Source organism: Cephus cinctus, unplaced genomic scaffold (genome assembly GCF_000341935.2).
Source record: "Cephus cinctus unplaced genomic scaffold, Ccin1 Ccin1_scaffold0204, whole genome shotgun sequence".
In the NCBI taxonomy this organism is placed as follows: domain Eukaryota; kingdom Metazoa; phylum Arthropoda; class Insecta; order Hymenoptera; family Cephidae; genus Cephus; species Cephus cinctus.
In genome coordinates, this window is record NW_014332923.1 from 192,586 (window position 1) to 212,810 (window position 20,225).

A 20,225-nucleotide genomic window follows, 5' to 3' on the forward strand; every position below is an offset into this window, starting at 1 on the left:
TCTCATCCTTTCGGTCCGGCACGCCGCTACACGGAACTTCTCCTCGCCTGCCTATACTCCACTCGCTGACAGTTCTCTATATTTGCGGGTTTCGTCCCGCGAATCGCGAACGGTCACTGCTATCGAATCATGAAGGATCCCGCAGTGTTGCAATGCAATTCCCAGCTTGGCGAACTTGATTCTATATACCTATAGGTTCCATCTATATATCTCTCTACGCCCATCCGGTATATTCCCAGGAGAGATCATTCGTTAAACAGGATCGAACAGTTTTATAGGAGGAGCGTACTTATAAGAGTTGCGGATTCCCGAGCGTGAATTTCATCTTTGATCATCTCGTCGGAGAAGTAGAGGTGTATCCTCGACCTGCTTTACGGAGATGCAATTGTTAGTGAGTATTGCGACTCTTGAGAAACACTTATTAAAATCTCTGACGTCAAGTGTTGTTGAACGGCGTTCTAACGAAGTCGTAGAAACTGTCTCTTGGCTCGAGAAGAATCTTGGAGAAAGGAGATCAAAGGTACTCGAAAGTTTTAGATAGTACTCCAGAAGAAGGCACAAAGTATACTTCTGAACTTTGCCACTGAGCGGCATGACCGCTAGTATTTATTCCATTCGTTCACCCTCCTATTATCTTGATTGGTCGGCTGGTCAGCGGCTAGTAATATGATAAACAACGTGCTTTAAATTCTTTTAAAGACCGTCTCCTCGTTGCTCATGGCGTCCTTCTTCTAGCACACAGTGCACGTGCAACTTCTGTCTGCGTTGCATGGAGAACCTCCTTTTTGATCTTCCTGGTATATATGGCGCAGGATCCATGCTGGACTTGGTGCATGCTCCGCGTCTCACTGAATCGCCTCGGAATTCTCCAAGGGAGGTGTTACGGTTATTGGGAGACTATCTTTCAGAGGAATGAAATGGGTACTGGAGCTGGAGTATAGAGAATGCAGAGTCCAAGTTGCACCGTCGACGAAACGAGAGATTGAGTAAGCAAGAACGAGATGGCGGCTGCAGAAGAGAAGATGAGAAGAATGAGAAAGATGAACAAGAAGGAGACGAAGAAGAAGACGGGAAAGGAGAAAAAGGGACGAGATGTGGTTGAGGGTCACGCCTGTCGGCACGAGCTCTTCGGTCACAGCTCCTTCACGCAGGATTCATAATTACTCAGTGATCGATCCGTCGCTCTTCTAGTCTTCTATTTCGAGACGGACTTTTTCACGATTTCCTCTCTCTCTGGATCGACCGTTTCCCACCATCCTGCCATAATCTACGTGACTGTCCGGTCGCTCTACGTTCAACTACACGACGTCTTGCTACACGTTTGTTTGTGGTCATTATACGAGTACGTTGAACTTGTAGCCTGACGGTGGGGTCCAAAAGACCCTGTCAAGACGGACGCAAATTGTACTTCGAAGTCTAGATGCCACGTACCCCACACGAGTGGCCTCTTTGAGCCAGAAGAGTGTGCTTTCCTCGCGCCTTTGTGCGATTTCACACATTCGACTCGGCGCTCTTTGGTAATAGGCACGTCAGGATGTATTATGGGTGCTGGAGCTATTCCGGCGTCAGAGGGCGTGCCTTGAGTTCGGAAGTTATGAGAAATATCAAGGTCCTTGTTTGTTGCGGCAAGTACTCTGGCATGTAGTACATCAATTGCGCCACTGAGAGACCCCCGGCTATATCTCGGCTATCGAAAAATGGATTCGTGGCCTTTTATAGGCTCATCGCAGAATGGTGAGCGAGATAATTAATAAGTCAGTTTCCAATGAGATAGATCATTAATTGCATTTATTGGGCATGGTAGGTAGGCGAACAGTCGAGGTGTGGCCAGAGCTAAGGAACGTCGGGGTCGGTCCGGGTCGGCGTAAAAAGTGTTTCGGGCCCCCAGATCACCGCTGAGACGGGTACCATTGGAAACTTTTACGAGTTCGATCGGGGCCCTAATTATTCGAACGTTTTATGCCCTCGTGATATTCGTGGATACGAACGATGCGTGTTTACAGGCATGTGATACTCGGATTCCAACACCTCTTTACCAAGCCTAAAAGTGGCTTCTGGTATAAAGGCGGTACGCGTCACGGACGTCATTTGGGATCCATTCTCCCCCTTTTTTCTCTTCTTGGTAGAGAATATTAGAATAAGCTCGACATTAACGGCCCACAAGCTACTATCTATCTAGTTGGATACCTACATCCAGTCGCCACGAAGAAGGTCGCGGTCTCTCTATTTCAATGTTTCTTCGATTCAATTCAATTTGAAATCCCATCAATAGCCGTACCGAAGATTGGCTCTGCGTAACGGAACGTCAGAAAGCCGGGGCCTGAGGCATCTCGTAAGCGCGGCGGCGTACCGTAATTGGCCTCGTAAAACGATGTGCAAAATGTTCCGTGAAACCGAAGGAGGTGACGACGACGATGATATAGACGATGGGAATAATAAAACATGCTAGTTCCGTGTCCTTGCGCTTTTGTGCGATTTCGTGGTATCCGCAATGGTTTGCGCCGCCTCCTCTTTAATATAACACGCCTTCCACTTACTTATATACAGTCAAAGGAAACGAGGGTCACACGTTCGAGACGTTCGTTGGTCCCTGGCCGTGACCGTTGCTAGCGACAGGAGTGCCTTCGGGTAATTAAGAGCTGACGCGTTAAGAGTTTCACTCAAATTTAAGGCACCCTGTACATTATAATAACGAGTGTACATCGCAGCGAGAAACCAGCAAGGAGGAGAGTCTTCTCTCGTCGGCACGAATTATCTCACCGAGTCTCGACTCTTCTCGAGATTCATCCATGCTCTTGCTATACATCTCTCCTTCTATGCGTCTCTCCTCTGGCCAACCTCCACTTCAATGTCCCTACGGCTCTCCTCTTCTCTCCTCATAGTTAGCTGCTGCACTCTTTCCTTGTTCCTCTGACTATCTTTTGCTCACTCCTCTCTCTGTCTCTCTCTCTCTTGGTGAGTCTCTTCGAAGAGCTACGTCTCCCGTATGGTTCTCCTCTCTTGCGATATACTTAGGTACCTGTCTACCTCAGCCTGTTATACTCCTAACGCTATATCTGTACTAGAATCATAAAGGCTCGTTTTACGAGCACGTCCGAGGAATTAATACACGTGTTTCGCATTCCCAAAATCGAGCGATAGCGTTCGACTACGTCGAACCGAGCTTCTCTCACTAATTGATCGGTGTAATCCGAAATACAAGCCTCGCTCATTATTATAATGAACAATAAAAGCGAGAAGACCCCGGGTAATGAAGCACATCTTACAGCGAGCCGCCATGAGGATTACGGCAAGATGCTAGACGAAGAGAGTAGCCAAGTTGGTAGGTAGATATACCTTGACTAGATATACACAACATAGTCACGGAGAAGATGAGAGTCGGGAGTGACGTTAGGAGCGAAGTAAAGAGGTCGTACTAATATTCCAGCGTGAACCTTTTTTGAGTCCTTTAGTAAGAGTCTATAGCCGAGGAATTTTGATGATGGCAAATTTACGACATGTTACCAGTTGCCTGGATGAACGGAATGGACGATCTTTCAATGCTGTAAGATGCGCGGTGAGGCATGCGAAAGGGAGCAACCGCGAATGGAGATTCTCTGACACTAAATGAAAGATGCAGGAAAATACTTAAGAATTTTCATGCTATATACATAATATGCCGTAATGTACCTAAGCGCTATATGTCTGGGCACTGCGTCTCAAATGTACCTACACGGGTAACTGATCCGGGAAGAGCTCGTAAGGCTAAATAGTGAGATGGTAGGTATATACGTGGTACCCTTTCTGGAACGTCGTCCTCGACACACTTCCGACCGCGAGATAAATTTTGATAAATACTCGAGAGATATTAATAGGGGGCAAACTCAAGGGATTGCAGTCACGCACGTTACGTTAGGAAGTAAGTGCTGCCTCCACCGATACGAAAGAGAAGAGAGCAGACCAGCGCGTACCAACTCGCACACGATATTCTGCCGATCACACACGTTCCAAACGCTTCGTAGATATTGGACTGATATAGATAGGTAGATATGGGTATAATGACGAGGCTGGCTTGTTCGGTTGAGGTACCTACACGTCTATTCGAGGATACTAACTAAGATGGTATCTGGGCCCCCCGCTGGGACCCATGATGTATCGATCCTGTACGCCCCTGCCTGCTTAGTGCTTACCCCCTTGCTCGAAGTATACTACTACTACCACCTAACTGCTCACTTAATTCCTACGGTTGTCGGTGCACACCAATCCTAACACCGGAGGCGTGTTACGAAAGCCACTGCGCTACAATCACGGTTCCCAAAGGTTTTTTCTCGCTCGGCCGGAAACCAGGCTGATCGCAGAGCTCCGATTCCATCCATAGTACATACCTTGCCTATAGGTACAGCTATATCCTTTGACCGTGCGATCGGTTCTTGCGATTCCACTTGCCATTTTACGCTAAAGATATCAATGCTTCTTTCTCTGGTGCTCCTTGATAGAATTCTCGAAATTCTGATCCTTCGCGGTTACGGAGCTTTGCCAACTATCCAATTGGGTTGTCAAAGTATTTAGGTAGACAACCAAACCGGCATAGATGGTTTCCTGTGTATAAAATTGGCATAGTCCTGTAGTGCGTCTCGTGCGATTTGAAACACGAACCACCCGAGTCACGCATGGTCAGTCTCGCTAATGGCACGCTAATAGCCCTGTTTCTCCTAGTTTTAATTTATCGCCCCGTCTCTGTTGGCAGTACCATGATGATTGCGTCCGTGTTATATCGTTATGGGGTGGTCCTCACTCTTCAAAGCACGTGAGGCGGCGTGACTCGATGAATTTGTCACGCGTTCGGTGAGCGTGTGCTTGGAGGTTTAGCTTCACGAGGGACCCGAGAGTGCGGCTCTATAGTCTTACCCCGTAATAAATTCTACCAGAGAAACCCTCGAGGATCCCGGCGGGCCGTGTCGCTGGACGAGCATTGTTTTCGAACAGGCTGATTTAATTGCTTGTCGTGGATGAAGTGCCCTGTAGAGCGGTTGCCCTCATCTTGCGACACTGGCGACGCGACGGTGCATCCCGCCATGCCGCCGATCTTGACGAACTGGAAATAATTGATTTTGCGGCTAGACGCGAGCCGTTGCTTTGAATCCCTCTTTTAATCCTTTCTTCTCGTCAGTTTTTCATTCCACGTGTTTCTCAGCGTCTCGTGCGGTCGCGGTGAATTGTCCATTCGATCGCAGCTGAATTCGCAGCGGTTCGGCCCCACGTCGACTCGACCGGAAACGGCATCACTCGTGGGCATTTAGTAGAATCTTCTATTGCGAACCGTCGTCATCTCACGAAATGGACCATTGAACAAGTATCCCGAAACCCAGGAGCAAAAGAAGGCGTCGCTTCTTGAAAATGCTGTGAGAGAATCGGTAAAGACAAGAGGCTGTCAGGCGGGTAGACAGACACCAGCAAGAGCATGCGCGACCCCGCGTCTAATCAGCAGTTTTACGCTTTTTATTTAAAAGGCTAGCCTCTTTTGTTACAATTCCCCGTTTTCCCACAGTGTTGGTTGCCTCGCCGGTGCTATTGACTTGAATTGCTCTGAAACTGTCTCGAACCCCATTACCACTTTGTAACGTCATTCTGCTTTTCGAAGTTTCACAGGAATTTTGCAGGATTGTCTCACGCTGGGATTTCTTTAGTGGCTGATGATGCAGCTCAGGTGATCGACACCTGGACAACGCGTGTAAAAGAACTTTAAGAGCGTTTTGCGAACTCCCCACGCTATGCAAACACTTGCACGCTCGTAAAGTGGACCTGGCATACAACCTGATGGCTGTATGCACGGTATACGGGGGGCTCGGTATAACACATAAAATGGACATAAACGCGATGGTATCAGGGTTGGAGGAGGTTCCGCGTAATCTATCCAATTATCGTTCGATCAGAGCCGTATCCCTTGACGGCGGTGCCCGTGCGCCATGAATCCAAGGGGTAGCTCGAACGAGCTATTTGCTGCCGCAGTTTAGCCGTTTGCCATTGCGCCTGGGTTCTAGGGTGGGGTCACAAAGGTTGCGCAACGCGGCTATTGCGCTGCCTTCCACACGATTGCCACTTTAAGTGCAGCATAATGGTAGTGAGGCCGCCAAGAAGAACGCGATCTTAAGAAACAGCTCTCGGGACTCACAGTGGGCCCCGCTCGGGGCTCCATGGGCCCCGCGGATGCGGATCGCCGTTGGGCCTTTCACTGGGGCCTGCGGGCTGCGGGTCGCGACCTCACCGCGGTCCACTCCCTCTTGCTTTTTATTTTTTCTACCTCCATTTTACCTAACCCAACCTTCCCTCACTTCCCATCCCTCCGATCTCCTTACTCTGCCTACCTCGTCCTTATCCCTACCACAGCTAGATCCTCGTTACACTTACAGCAGCCTATAACCCGGTTCTTACAGGCTCGTCTCATCGTCTCGTGACGCGATATCGCAGCTCATGCTTACCACCGACAATGTCTACAACGACGACGACGACGACGACCTTTTCCGATCGGAACGGCTTGATGCTACGCTTACGTAGCTATACTACCCACTCTATTCGTATACGATACTTATTGTTAGTATACCTAAGTATATCCGTGCACATCCTCGTGTGCCTGATCACGAGATCTGCAGGGAAAGTCACGCGTGACTCGACCTACGCGGAAAACGTCGCAAGCGACTCCTAGCTAACGGATTATCTCTGACGGGAACACGTAAACGGTCTGGTAGTGGCGTCAGACACGGGGAAGTGCAGCAGCACCTTCTACCGTATAGAGCGAGACCAGGTAAACGGGTAGCATTCACTCGTACTTGTGATATTCTATTATGCGCAGCTTTCTTCCTCGTTTCTCATCATATTCCTGTAGTATTCTGGATAGAAGTTTCGATCGAAGGAATTTTTATAACGAAGGTGAATACTCATCGACGCTGACATTCCAGTAAGGCAATCGGAATGGTGGACACGATAAACAGCGCCGCTACAGGCTGTTACTTCGTTAGTGAAGAAACTCGTTGATATTATTCGTACGCGTCGTATAGGAGCTTGTTTCCTTTCTAAATGACGCGGCGTGACGATAATTTCATTTTTCAGATGCAACGGTAAATTCGAACTCGCGTAAACTCAGCGTGCCGCCTCATCCCTCGCGCAGACGCATATACACTTGCCTTTCATAATGCAGGCGCGCGTACACACGGAGCCCGTCATGATATACGTCACAAAGCCACACGGGAACAAATTGGGATGCGCCGGTTGTTTAACAAATTTGGTCTAGCGCTGCGGGAGGGTGCCGGTCCTCTTCTAATTCTCTCTCTGCCGTTCTCTCATTCTTCGTTTCTCTTCTGTCGGAGAGACCGCTCGGGATGCCTCGTAGTCGCCGCCGACGCCGACGCTGCCGCCGGCCATCCTTAGGTATTCGTTGCACGAACGCTCGAACGTCTCAACACAAGCTTACAGGGATCACGAGAGTGTGAGACTCCTTACGTTTGTATACGGTGTGCACTCTACACTAGTGCAACACGGTAGGATGGAGGATGAGGCCTTCCTCGGCAGAAGAGGTACCGCTATCGCCCTCTGACCTCTTGGAGCGAGCGAACGAGGCCTCTTCCACTGGTACCGGTAATTTTGCGTTCGGCCACGGCTTCCTGGTGCTACCCAGATCTAGATCATCGAAAATAACCGAGGACTCCCGACGCCGGGTGAGCAATCCGGAGAGGCACACGTGGAATTTCAAAGCTGAGACTCGATGCCTGCCAGACCTCCGTTCTTCTGGACACATCGGAAATACCGGAATCTTCCACGAGATAGCAATGTCGAGATGGGTTAAAGGCATATATGGCGAATTCGAGGTATGGGGTATAGCCGGGGCCTTAGGATTATTCAAATCGAGGAAGACCCCTGGCGAGAGTTCCTCTTGAATGCGGGCAGGTAGGAACTTATAGAAGCAGAGCGTTGAATAACTCGTGTAGGAAATAATGTCGTGGGATCGGTTTGCGCACGATCAAGGTTTCTCCATAGTCCATAGTGCACGCGCGCTGCATTGATGGAAAGACGGGAGAAAATGGACCTGACGTCTTGAGAATATTTGGGTCAGGATCAAAAAGGCTACGCGTGCCGTATGCGTGCCGTACCGATCCTCTTCGGCAGTCTATGTTCTTTACTTATGTGCATGTAGATACATAAAAGCATATACAGATACACATTCTTATAGATTCTCCGAAGACAGAGTGGAGTATATAATACTTCCTTTCGGCACGGATCACCTCCAGCTGCTATTCTATGTCTGACGATAATATTATAAGCATTGTAGCTTTGTGTCCCTTTTGGTAAAGAAGAGACCGGATGACCGGGGGACGAAGGATCGGTTCGTTTTAATCGCTAATCACCAATTAACCGAGCGTCCCGTGCCCGAAACCCCCAGAAGCATTTTAACGAGCCGCCGTGTCGCCTGGCTCGGAATTTTACTTCGGCTGACCAGCTTCCCTGCCACTCTATGGTGTCCATGCTTCGGGTCTCCTTGTATGCGTGTGCCCGCACCAATTAGTGCATACTTCAGGTCGGTGTTGGAACCTTGAAGGAACCACCGTGTCTTCGATCTTCGGTTGTATCCACTAAAACCGCACCTCGAGGGATCGTTGTATTTTTCAAGGTTACCAATTTAGCATACCCAAATACTGGACCGAGATGTTTCCGATGCACGAAAAGTCTTGGTGAAAACATCAGCTTCTATCGGTAACTGGTCCTCCCTAACCCTGATGGGGGGTCTACGTTGGTCGAAGCAGTTATAAACGTCAATGAAAGAGACAGCAGTCGCTTATGACCGATAGGATCTACACGGCTGCGGTGATTTTTTCTACGGGAGATCCTGGAGATCCGATCTACGCACCGGATAAAAATGAAAAGAAAAAAAATATATCGTTAATCCCGGTGGGTGATCGAACGCTTACGACGATACTCATGGGTCCACGTTTGGTTTCTACTCGTTTGACCGAGTGCATTCGAATTAATTTTTTGTCTCACGAGTGAGGATCATACCTATACGTATGTATACAACAGTATATACTATATGTATATACTATAGGTACGTTCACAGAAATGACCCAGATACTCGAGGCGCGATGATCGTAAAATTCGATTGTCATTTTCGAACAGTCTGTGGTACTATTGAGACGTATACGTTCCTCAAATTCCTCGTGTATATTTGACATGAAAAGCCTGGACATTGGAATGAGAAAGTGATCGGGGCATGTCTTGCTTCGGAGGGCACGACGAGCAGCTCTACCTCATAGAGCTAATGGTTGACAAACTCAAACTCACGCTAGACAAGATAAAAGATGTCGGCAAGTCGAAGCTTGTGGTTAAGATCAGGTTTTTGGATTTCCCTATATTTGCAATATCGACTAATGATTTTACTGGTACTATGATATCATCGATGCCGGATGAGAATGGCGTCATTAACCTTTCCTCAGGCGAGTCCTGCCTCTTTGTTCGAAAACCTAAAGTCCTTGTGGAAGAATTAAAGAAGGTAGCGTTAAACCTTGGTGTCTTTTGCGAGGGTGACACCTATCCTATTGCAGAATGTAAAATACCATTTTCTGGCTGTCTTTGTGATCAAGTGGCCATGGCTCAGAATGATCCAGATCATGCACCTAAGCCTTATTCACTTAAGGGTGGTTTTCACCTGGTGGATCCTGGAGAGAATCCGTCGGGTACTATTGATCTGGATATACGGTTAGTCTGCCTGGGGAAGTCTATCAGTACACAGTATCAACTTGACAGCACGTCTTTTCTATTCAAAAACGATAAAGACGAGAGTGAGTTCTGCGTGAAACCTGTGATAACGACAGGAGTTCCTGGCGACGTGGTGGAATTGGAAGAGATGAAGTGTCCCGATAGCATTCTTCCAGAATCCTTTGACGAAGAGAAACGACCACAGCGGACTTCTAAATAAGGGCAGGTTACGTTAAGTAGGAAAAAATTGAAAGTTCGACCAAGTGAGAACTACGGAAATACCTAGAACAGAATGATCATCATCTCCTGAAGTTCATACTCCTATCGTAAATGACAAGTATTCATAGAATTAGTATCAATCAAAAGGTGATTATTGTGATAATAGATCGTCTGTTTATTACCATGGTAACCAGCTGTCAATCATTGGTTAATCAATCAGTCAGGCATCGACCAAGCTGTCAAAAATACGAGCGCAGGAATAAAATTTCGGGACTTAGCGTGGTGAGATGAGCTAAATTAATGGCGTGGTCAAAGTAATCCTAATAATTTATGATCCCTTCAAAATTCATTGCCAAATTCTCGAGTCAGCGGTAAGCAGGTGATTCGTTGCTTTTTTGTGAGAGTCATCAGCGAAATAAATCATCATGAATATAGAAGAATGTGTAAGATCTGAGGAGGAACAGCTGTACATGCTGGAGATCCTAGTTAAAGGTCTCAGCTTGTGTCCTGACAAGATCGAGGATCCGAATACCAACACGCTATGCGTTCGCATAAAGTTCATCGACATACCGACTTTCGAAATCGGCCCTGAGGAATTGACCATGGTGAGAAAGACATGCGAGAGGATACCAGAAGAGGTTCTAGAAGTGGAGTCTAAGGTCGGGGACAGATCCGTGAAGCTGAACGCCGGGAAATCGTGCCTCTTCGCAAAACCGCCGTGTGAGCTCGTGCGAGCTATGCACTCGCGACCTCTAAAGGTCGGAGTTTACAAAATCGCTGCACGAGCCGTCTGCGGGGTTGTAGGCGAACCGTTTCCCATCTGCGAGGCGCGCGTACCGTTATCCGGATGTCTCTGTGACCAAGTATCTACGACTAGCAACGAGAGGAGTCATCCACCTAAAGCGTACACTCTGACTAATGTTTATGACTTGATCGATGACCAGAATAAAATCTCAGGAAGCATCGCCCTGTCTTTGAGGCTATCCTGTTTTGGCAAATCCATCGTGACGCATTTTGCGTTTCAGGAAAAATTCTCAGCCCCTAGAAGTTCGCAGATGAACGATGCGTTACAGCCGGTAAAAGATAATGAAAACAGGGATGCATCTGAAATAAAAATGGGGAATTTACAGTCTGTCCAGGAATCAGGTGAAACGACTGAATCGTCTCGTCTACCTCGGGAAGCACGTAGAGGGGATGAAACTGCTGGCAACGTAGGAGCTTCACTATGTGTACCAACCTCACCGCCTAAGATATCCATGGGTGAGCCAGGCTTCGAGAAACTAACTAACGCTGAGAAATTGAACGACAGACAATATCGTGGCCATGTTTATCGAGCTTACCCAAACGAACCGACCTGCGCTTGTACTCCGGTCGATAACCATCCGATCTTTTCGAGCACGTCTTCCGCGTGCCCTTCTGGTTGTCTCGGTCGTTGTTGTTCAAGTATGAGGCAACCCAGTCTAGCGTTGCAACGAGACAATGCTAACAATGACAAGGTGCCGTGCTTTATTCCCAGCTATTGTGTCAGAAATCCACAAACTAGCATTATTTACGACTCTGGTACTAGCTGTACTTCGAGAATGAGGGGCGGCGGATGTGGACTAGGAAATCCCGAAATTACTGGATTTCGGCAAGAATCCATTTGCCATAACGAACAATATCCACAACCTGTGACCAATCAGAGAATCGAGACTACAACAAATTATAGTCAATTTCAACCTAGAAGAGAGCTCCACAGTACTGAATATCCTGTAACGAATGATTTCGAGGAATTCAATAATCACAGATCAGTAACTCAAACAGGATTCGAATCTACTCCAGTACGTCATATTGACGATCACTTAGCGTCATCTAATGAAGTTACATTTGACGCCTATAAACCTCAATCAACGTCCAACCCGAAGTCTGGATGTGGCTGTCCAGCTAAAGAAGCTTTGGACGCTTCATTAAGACGCAGGGGTGTTTCGGCAACCATAAAGAAGCCATGTATAGGAGTAGACTGTCTGATTCGAGCATTCAAAAATGCTCAAGACTTTGTCGATTCCTTGGGCACGGTGCCAGGTTTGGCAGGACTAGGCTTAATGTCTCCATCAGAGAGTCCTTACTTCGGTAGGGACAAAGAACAGAATCAAACTATGGATATGAGTGCATCGAAGAAAGGACTCCTTCCTCCACAGCAAATGCAGTACTCTGGTCCTTGCAACACACTCAACACCAGACAAGGGATCGTGGGTGTGAACAGTGTCATGGCATCCTTTCCATCGGCAACTCCTTTCACGATTGCGGTACCAGGGCGTTCCGGAGTCGTGCGTGAGGCAATCCCAGTTATACCGGAAGCGGGCTCCATTGTGTTTACCAAGCAGAAAAGGAAGGATGAGAAGCTGGATAAGCAGAAAGAGCTTGAGACGATCTTTCCACCTCCGGAAACCGAGTTAGGACCTTGCGGGGAACCAAGGTGCAGGTCGAGAAAGCGAACGAGAACTCTTGATTCGTCAATGTTAGAAGCAACAACGACAATCGTAAAAAAAACCACCTCGCAGACGGCACAATCTGCCGGTGCCGGAACCGCAAAATTAATCGGGAAGGTGAACACTAAACAACACAAAAATAAAACAAGATATCCAGGACCCGGTGGCGATCGCAATGCTACTGGCAAATCTCATATGAAGGTCGGTCGAAGAATCATGAAATTTGTTTATGCGGTTGCAGCCACTTATCCTGGAATCAATTACGGTCACAAGAATTGTATCGATCCACGACCTAGAGTACCAGGTAACATGGGTTGGTTATGGAATACAAACACCATGATGGGTAGATTAAAACCTCGTAAAGGTTGGAAGCCTGGGGCTATTGCGCACAGTGTCAATGAGATTCTAAAGGAAGCAAAAGTCGGTGTAGTACACATGCCCAGGTCCAGATCTAGGGCTGCAGTGTCTAAGAGCAGAAAACGTAAGATGCAGAAGAGCAAGAGTTTCTTGTCTAAGAAGTCTGTACCAAAGAAGAAAGATGGCGAAGAGGAAGATGTCGAACCACCTCCGACGCTTCATATACACAGAAAAGATGGCACGTACTACGTGACCATGTATCCAATAAAGCAGGAGTCGATGGAAGTACCGCAGCTCGAAGAGCCTATGAAACCCCTTCAATTTAAGATCCCAAAGAATAAGGATGATGCCTCCGTAGCATCGAGCTCTTCGGCATCCGACATGGAGATCGAGTTCTCACCACCGGCTGCCGTTAACCGGTACCGCAAGAAACCCAACGTGATTCACGTCGACACGCAAGTCAAACAGCAGGAGATACTCGATGCGTTCAAGCCTCCCGACAGCGCAAAGAAGAAGGAAAAGAAGTCGAAGAAGGGAAAGAAGTGATCCGACGATGGGCACTTCGCATTTCTGCGAGTCTCTTCGCAATCCTGAGAGGTGTATTTTCTATTCTGACTACTAAGAGCATCGCCTGTATAACTGTTGGTAATTGCTAGTTGGTAACGAGCGAAGGTTGCAAACACATTTACTACGCATATCCATCGCATATAGAGAAGAGGTTAACGAAGTGGCATCCTAAACGGTCAATCTGACTTCTCGATGATACAGCAGCGGCACGTTGCCGTCGTGTATTTATCTTGTATCGCTAACGCGGAATCAGCGAACGGTATGCCTATGTGATGTGACTGAAGGACATGCAGTTATCGCTGGGACATCAGCGTGAATGAGCGAATCAAGTGACGCAGTGATCGCTGCTAATTTATCTCACGATCGCAAATCCGTGGGAGTGAGTTTGAGTTTGCGCGCGTTGCGAATGTCATGCGCATCTGAGACTAGTTACAGCCTGTTTATTGGCACGGCGTCCTATGGTTGACGGTGGTTCAGCTTGACAGCAGCTAACAGTTTTATAGTGATTATTGACAGCGTGTTTTACATGAAAGATGAACAAAACAATTGAGGAAAGAAACCAGTCTATGAGGAGAAGGATGCTCGATCTTCAGGAAATATGTATAGGTCCAATGCCTACGGATTCCCCGTGGGTTAGACCTGTACGAATGCATTACCTGCAAGATGGTCAGTCGAAAGTGTGGGATCTTATGAGAGCTCACGATAGCGTGAGTATCATTGTCTTCAATATAAGTCGGAAGAAGCTTGTTTTTGTCAGACAATTCCGTCCTGCTACATATTACTCTTGCCTGCCGGAGAGGAAGGACGTGGTGGACTTGAATCAATATCCACCGAGCTTAGGCCTGAGTTTGGAACTCTGTGACGGTATCGTTGACAAGGATAAACCTGTCGTTGAAATTGCGAGAGATGAATTGAGAGAAGAGTGTGGGTATGAGGCGCCAACTTCGGCGTTCACTAAGGTTCTGACTTACAGGTGTGTCTTTTACTTGCAATTGAAGTTCTAGTAGCTTTACTTATTATGAATAATAATATAAAAAGGGCAAAACTGTTTACTTTTGTAAAAACTAAAGTGATTTAAAAAGATTTGTTTAACTCTCGTTTATATCAGTTATTTTGTACTTTAAGTTTTGTATTGTTATACCAAGATTTTTGTAATGTCTTTTTACTTTGTCAAGGCATCATTGCCCTCTGTGATTGTAACAATAAACATTAATTCACAGTTAGAGGCAATGCCGATTCACTGCATTATTAGGATCGTTACATTCTTACAGATCCCAGGGACCGACTGCAGCTAAGCAAACTGTTTTCTATGTTGAAGTTACAGATGACATGCACATTCATCCAGGTAAAGAGACTTCATATTTTTTGTGTTATTGAATTTTGAATAGAAATCTATGATAATCCTTGAACAGGACTAACAGAGTACAAAGAATAAGTGCAAAATCAAATGTGAACATAAAATTAATAGGAGGGGGTGCTGAAGCAGAAGGTGAACTGATCGAAGTGGTTGAAATGAGCATTCCAGAGGCAAAGGCATACATCAATTCAGATGAAGTTCAGAGTCCTCCAGACTTTCTGTTTGGGGTATCCTGGTTCCTGGCACATAAACTTGACCATTACTCTTAGTATTTAGTCTTCCATTTAGCAGTTGCACCAAATAAAGGAAATGTATTAAAGCTAAATTTACAAATTCTGAAGTAGCCCAAATTTAAAAAAAAGTGTTATTGTATCTTCAAGTTTATTTACAAATAGTGTGTATATACACAATGAGTGAGATAGCTGTGTAGTGTAATTTCAATTGGGTGAACAAGACGTTTAATGTTCAGCCTCATCTTTCGTAAACTGTGAGCTGACCCAGGCAAGACCCCACTTTAAATTTGTCAACAAAAACTTCAAGGCCTTGGTCCATTGTTCCTCTGAATTGAATTGAATTCTGGAAACAGAAAAATTATTTTGGTTCTAGTTATGATTAAAATTGTACAATTATTTCAATGTGTACATATAAATTATATGATAAGTTAAATGTAAATAACGATGCTTTACTTTATAGAGTAGGAATTCCCTGTTGCCGAGTCTTCAATTTTCCCCCTATCCATTCTGTAAGGGAAGCAGAATCCGCTGTCGCCTTTTTCCACCTGTTCCTTGAACTGTTGCAAACAATCAAGAAAGGCGACCATTGCAGCGTCAAATTTTGTATCCCACAGAAACTTGAATCCTCCACTTCCATAAAGTGGTAATTCTCTATGTTGATCTAAAACCTCAATATAACTGTGATTACCGAATGGCACTAATCGGAAACGTTGAAATGTGAGGTTCATTTTTCGTGCAAGTGCCGTTAATAAAAGTGTCGTTTGACCCCATGCCGCATTTATTTCACTCCAATCCACAGGCGCACTCGGTAGTCGGCCTAATCGAAACGAATTTATTGTTCCAAAATGGCCGGAATGCCAAATGTGAAAAGTAGCATTGAAAACGTTTGTTTTTTTTAGTCTTTCGAGTTGTGAAGCAGCGTAAGCCAATTGACATTCTAGGCTGTAAATAGAAATTTTAACGGACCGATCAGTCATTGAAATACATTTAATATCGCAAATAAATACAATATTTATATCTTCTGAAATTACCTTCGACACTCGTCTTCTGCTAGTATGAGATCCCTTCTGTGTCTAGAATACTCTCTCCAATATCGCTCCTCTTCACTTTGTAGTCTTTCCCGTTCCCTTTCCTGCTGAGCTATTGCATTTCTGGTTGCTGTCTCCTCTTTTCTTAGCGCTTCCAACTCGCTAATCATTCTTTCCTCCTCAGCCTTAACATCCTGTAATTCCTTTGTTAACGCTTCCATCTCGACATCTTCGTGACGATGGTCTTGTTGTTCGATTTCTAGCCGTTTTAAATATTCGTTATAGTCTGACCACTCTCCTTCTGTCATTCTTAATTGTTGATCCATTAGCATTAGTAGACTGTCTGTACATTCGTCGCATAATGGGTGATCTGCTGAGCTACTACTGCTCAGTATATCAAATAATGTTGCTCGTACCTGCATTTGGAAGGTGTAAAGTTAATTAGTTACGTGCCAATCAGTATATTTTAGCTTAAGAGTAACATTACTGAGAGTAAAAGCTTACCCTTAAGAGATGACTAACACTTTCAGTTTCTCCAGAATCACCCACAAGCATAAATCCATTGGTACCATTTGCTGATTCTGTTAATCTGAATGGTGGCACTAATTGTTCTAAGCTGCCACTGTGAGGTTCTAAATCTCCCACAATTTGTTGTTGTATCGGTACTGTCATTAGAGAAGCATAAAATTACATTACAGTCTATACAATAATCATTTAATATGAAGTTTAGAAAGCTTTAAGATACAATTTAATTTTTATTCGTACCAACAAAACATACTTAGAGAACAGAGCTATTCAGGACCATATTCTGTATAAGAAACTCCAACCCTCTTTAGGAGAAATCATGCAACAAAATTAATAATCTTTTCAATAATGAATTCCTATATCAGTTTCAATAGCAGATTTTCCCATTAATCATCTTTAATTATTCCATGACATCATGATCAGATTACAAAGAACGAAGATTCTATTTAGATCTGGAAATACTAGATATAATGTTGAAATGTGTATTAATACTGATTGATTCATCATATGCCAAGATCCTTAAACTTTTTTCGTCAGATGTAAATATAAAACAATATACTGTTAAATTGTGGAAACAACAAATTTATCAGGTCGTATAGTTCTAAACTGAATTTACCTACGTGAGAGTTCAGCTAACGTGTGTTCTCCAAGATGATTGAAGCTTGGATCCAATCGAAGAGGCTGCAAACACCGCTGGCACGCAAAATTGACATTGTTCTTAATGTCCACCATTTTATCGCTTATTTGTCGAACAATTAAATTGAAGTACAACTCTCCGACAGATGCGATATTTATAAATACGCATTTGATGCTTGGAAGAGAGGGTCAGCTGATTACGATTTAATATAACTCACCAGGTGGCAGCAGCAAGCAATAGCTGCATCACTGAACTCTAATCATATTGAATCCGTACGGCAGTAGTAAGGGCCGTGCAGAGAAAGAAAACAAGGACACGGGTCCGTGTAGCAGCTTGTCTCTATCACACACTGTACAGTCTCTGAAAAAGTTTAAGTTGGGATAAAGCAGTGCGCACGGGGAGGACTAAGCCAATATAACATAATCTGAAATAGTGTCACGTATATTTTATTTCGAAGACTGCTGAATACTTTTTTTGTCGTTTTTATAAGGCCTTATATTTATATCCTGGAGCCTAGATAGGATTTATATGTACTTGTTTTTCATTGCTCTTTCTATTGCACCACGGCTGGCACTATGTTGGCGGGACAACATTTTTGCAGGGCTGGTACATGCGCAGTTCAATTCGAAAAGGACGACCTCATCCACGAAGTAAGTGAGATAGCTGCGTGCTCGCCGGGTTACCTCTCAATACAAGCGTACGGATTCCAGTATGCCCCTATCGGGGATACAACCATAAGGAAAGGATTCCAGTATGGTTAGAGTTCAGTAAGCTGCATAGAACTTGTACCAGAGGCTTAGTTTACACCGTGCAGAGTTAAGCATCCTCATTGGTCAAATCCATTTAATTGCTATACGTGATTGGTTAACTCTGTTTAAACTTTGCACGGTGGAAACTAAAAGTCAGAGATAAGTAGGAAGGTTGACAATGAGTCTAGTTTTCCTGGCCTCACTTTTTTATGGTTTCGGTGCGCCACCTTAGCGGAGAGACCTCGAAGCAGTTCCACGTTTTTGATTGGTCGAGTATACATATATAGTAACACTACTCATCTCTGGTATTAACATTTCTTTACGACATATTTATCTTAACTATATCATCTTACTGACAAGTATCTATTGGTATTTCAATTACATGCATAAATCATGCATAAACAAAATAAATTTCATTGTATTGTCTTTATACAAACAATTTAAAACTTTATATAAATAATTGTATTACTACCATGATTTATAAATTTTTAGTAAGGTATCACTTGGTTACTATACTTTAGATCGTAATTCATAAACGTATACGCAATATCAAAAGTTAACCGCATATGGTAAATGCAAATAATGCAGTACAAGATGTAATGATACTAAAACCTCTCAACAGATAATCAAACAAAGGGAAAGTCGATCTACATCCTCAGACTCGAATAATAATTAATTGTAAGTGAATTTATTCGTTTTGACTATTTAAACATCATGCAATATAATTCATCCGCCAAGACACTCATCAATATACATACTATGTGTATATTGATGATGATATACTGTAACATTTGTCGATATTGCAATTTTGTACGCTCCTTATGAGTGTACGAAATGGGATGTAGGTAAGTGCTAGGGGCTGGTGTCTTGAAGAACTTAGGCGACGCAGGATTAAATGGTAAAATAAAATAACAAAAATTTCTTAAATTATCTGTGACAGGTACAACAGTTTCAATGTGCGTCAGTTACAATCGTCTGATATGAACGTCGGTATTGTAGGAAAGGATTGTCAGAGAAGCGGCCTATATTTGTTTCTTTATTCCTATTTCTCTCTGACCTGTCTCTGAGGGTGAGGAAATATGTTTAACCCTCCTCGAATAAATAACTCAATTCCACAGTTGAATATCCCCATAGCTGTTTTAAATCGCAAACGAATTTATATACCGATCTTTCTCCGTGAACTTTCGAAATTATTTCTTTATCGTAATAGTACCGAAACGATCTACTAAATTTACCATACGTCTTCGAAGGGTTGCTCTTACGCGCGCCCCAAAGTTGCGCCACAGCTTCCGGTTGATTAAACTTGAACTCACCCTCAGTTCCAACCTACTGAATAGCAGTCCTGTGTTCAGCATCGGCCAGCAATTCCAGTAAGAACTGTCACAACTTTAACTGCCCACTGTTCGCTGTTCTATTGGAGGTAGCTATCGAGATTTGGGAGGATTCAACCTCAATTAGTGGTTCACTAACGAGTCTTGGCTGCTGACTGATATTTAAAGCCTTTGGTGATTTCTGGTTGGGGATTTTAGTGGGCTCGTTCTCTTTGACAATGTGCTTGGCTCCTGCAGGTGGACCTTTTTATACATAGCTGTGAACAAAGAATATATCCTTTAGCATATACAGAAGTTGCATAATCCACAGGAGAGTAGTGGAATTTATTTGGACATCATAAAAGTTATTTTGTATTTGTAAAAAATTAACCTACCCAAAAATTTGGAGTCTTGTAGCACTTTTAGTTATGCGAAGAAAATGTCACCTGGATTAACATGTATTTTCGAACTAAGTTCTTCGAGCGTTGAATTACATAACTGAGCACTAGTGATATTCCAGTCTTCCAGTCGCAAGGAGACTAACAATAAATTGAATTTTCCGGCTGCCCACTGGAGCCAATGCTTCATGTGTGCTTGAGACCAATCTTTTGGATCTGCTCGTATTTTTGAACGCTCCTATAAAGAATATGTATTTAATGAACGTGAAAATTGATTCTTTTTTCATGGACATCTCTTTATTAATAATTAATAAATAAGAAATTGAATAATACTTATGAGTATTACCTTGTCCTTGTTGTACTGTGCATCCACAATTCATTCCATTAAGATAATAAAAGAATAGTTAAACATATTTTACGTGATATTTTGTACGTTATTTATTTAGAAGCTATATATCCTTAATGCGTTTGTCATTTTCAATAATCTTTGAGTGGCAGTTGAATAATGTGTTTCATTCATATTTATTACATTGCTAACGATTCAGCATTGGTAATGGCGTGAGAATGAATAGCCTATGTTCTAATCTTGGTGATAGCAGGAGGCTTCTGTTATTTCTAGATCGTTATATTTTATTTTTTAAGTAGATATAAACA

The 20,225-nt window shown here is 44.2% G+C and overlaps 5 protein-coding genes across 8 annotated transcripts; 3 read left to right on the forward strand and 2 right to left on the reverse strand.

Annotated features, from left to right (window-relative positions):
- The first annotated feature begins 9,152 nt into the window (after positions 1-9,152).
- Positions 9,153-9,978, forward strand: LOC107264887. 2 transcript variants are annotated; one of them, XM_025082108.1, is made up of 3 exons: positions 9,153-9,517; positions 9,570-9,723; positions 9,801-9,978. In XM_025082108.1, the coding sequence occupies exons 1-3, from the start codon at positions 9,239-9,241 to the stop codon at positions 9,941-9,943; spliced, it is 576 nt and encodes a 191-aa protein (XP_024937876.1). In that variant the 5' UTR covers positions 9,153-9,238; the 3' UTR covers positions 9,944-9,978. The 2 variants fall into 2 exon arrangements, with proteins under 2 accessions (XP_024937876.1, XP_024937877.1); XM_025082109.1 differs by having other exon boundaries at positions 9,189-9,360; positions 9,462-9,978.
- Positions 9,979-10,021: 43 nt separating this feature from the next.
- On the forward strand, positions 10,022-13,864 carry LOC107264888. The gene has a single exon (XM_015733667.2). The coding sequence runs from the start codon at positions 10,368-10,370 to the stop codon at positions 13,311-13,313; it is 2,946 nt and encodes a 981-aa protein (XP_015589153.1). The 5' UTR covers positions 10,022-10,367; the 3' UTR covers positions 13,314-13,864.
- Positions 13,865-13,867: 3 nt separating this feature from the next.
- On the forward strand, positions 13,868-15,016 carry LOC107264962 (uridine diphosphate glucose pyrophosphatase-like). The gene is made up of 3 exons (XM_015733815.2): positions 13,868-14,307; positions 14,606-14,679; positions 14,803-15,016. Exons 1-3 carry the CDS (start codon positions 13,868-13,870, stop codon positions 14,958-14,960), a joined length of 672 nt encoding a protein of 223 aa, XP_015589301.1. The 3' UTR covers positions 14,961-15,016.
- A 16-nt stretch (positions 15,017-15,032) lies between these two features.
- LOC107264961 (beclin-1-like protein) lies at positions 15,033-17,322 on the reverse strand. 3 transcript variants are annotated; one of them, XM_025082107.1, is made up of 6 exons: positions 17,098-17,214; positions 16,731-16,782; positions 16,457-16,617; positions 15,956-16,368; positions 15,378-15,866; positions 15,033-15,267 (listed from the first exon to the last, which is right to left on the reverse strand). In XM_025082107.1, the coding sequence occupies exons 3-6, from the start codon at positions 16,505-16,507 to the stop codon at positions 15,150-15,152; spliced, it is 1,071 nt and encodes a 356-aa protein (XP_024937875.1). In that variant the 5' UTR covers positions 16,508-16,617; positions 16,731-16,782; positions 17,098-17,214; the 3' UTR covers positions 15,033-15,149. The 3 variants fall into 3 exon arrangements, with proteins under 3 accessions (XP_024937875.1, XP_015589297.1, XP_015589298.1); XM_015733811.2 differs by lacking the exon at positions 16,731-16,782 and having other exon boundaries at positions 17,098-17,322; XM_015733812.2 differs by lacking the exon at positions 16,731-16,782 and having other exon boundaries at positions 17,094-17,297.
- A 1,213-nt stretch (positions 17,323-18,535) lies between these two features.
- LOC107264889 (DNA-binding protein Ets97D-like) lies at positions 18,536-19,947 on the reverse strand (the record flags this gene model as incomplete). Its single annotated transcript, XM_015733668.2, is given in 3 exon segments — positions 18,536-19,451; positions 19,565-19,809; positions 19,918-19,947. Coding segments are annotated over 3 exon segments (780 nt in total), but the record flags the coding sequence as incomplete, so codon positions are not given.
- Positions 19,948-20,225: the final 278 nt, after the last annotated feature.

Bases quoted from the DNA above. Each gene is read 5' to 3' on its own strand.
- LOC107264887 (XM_025082108.1), top strand. From the start codon at position 9,239: ATGTCTTGCTTCGGAGGGCACGACGAGCAGCTCTACCTCATAGAGCTA. The intron at 9,518-9,569 runs GTAGCGTTAAAC...ATCCTATTGCAG, and splicing joins TTGTGGAAGAATTAAAGAAG to AATGTAAAATACCATTTTCT. The intron at 9,724-9,800 runs GTTAGTCTGCCT...AAAACGATAAAG, and splicing joins ACTATTGATCTGGATATACG to ACGAGAGTGAGTTCTGCGTG.
- LOC107264888 (XM_015733667.2), top strand. From the start codon at position 10,368: ATGAATATAGAAGAATGTGTAAGATCTGAGGAGGAACAGCTGTACATG.
- LOC107264962 (XM_015733815.2), top strand. From the start codon at position 13,868: ATGAACAAAACAATTGAGGAAAGAAACCAGTCTATGAGGAGAAGGATG. The intron at 14,308-14,605 runs GTGTGTCTTTTA...ACATTCTTACAG, and splicing joins ACTAAGGTTCTGACTTACAG to ATCCCAGGGACCGACTGCAG. The intron at 14,680-14,802 runs GTAAAGAGACTT...TAAAATTAATAG, and splicing joins TGACATGCACATTCATCCAG to GAGGGGGTGCTGAAGCAGAA.
- LOC107264961 (XM_015733811.2), bottom strand. From the start codon at position 17,209: ATGGTGGACATTAAGAACAATGTCAATTTTGCGTGCCAGCGGTGTTTG. The intron at 16,618-17,097 runs GTAGGTAAATTC...CTCTAATGACAG, and splicing joins CACGTTAGCTGAACTCTCAC to TACCGATACAACAACAAATT. The intron at 15,867-15,955 runs GTAATTTCAGAA...TTCTATTTACAG, and splicing joins GCAGAAGACGAGTGTCGAAG to CCTAGAATGTCAATTGGCTT.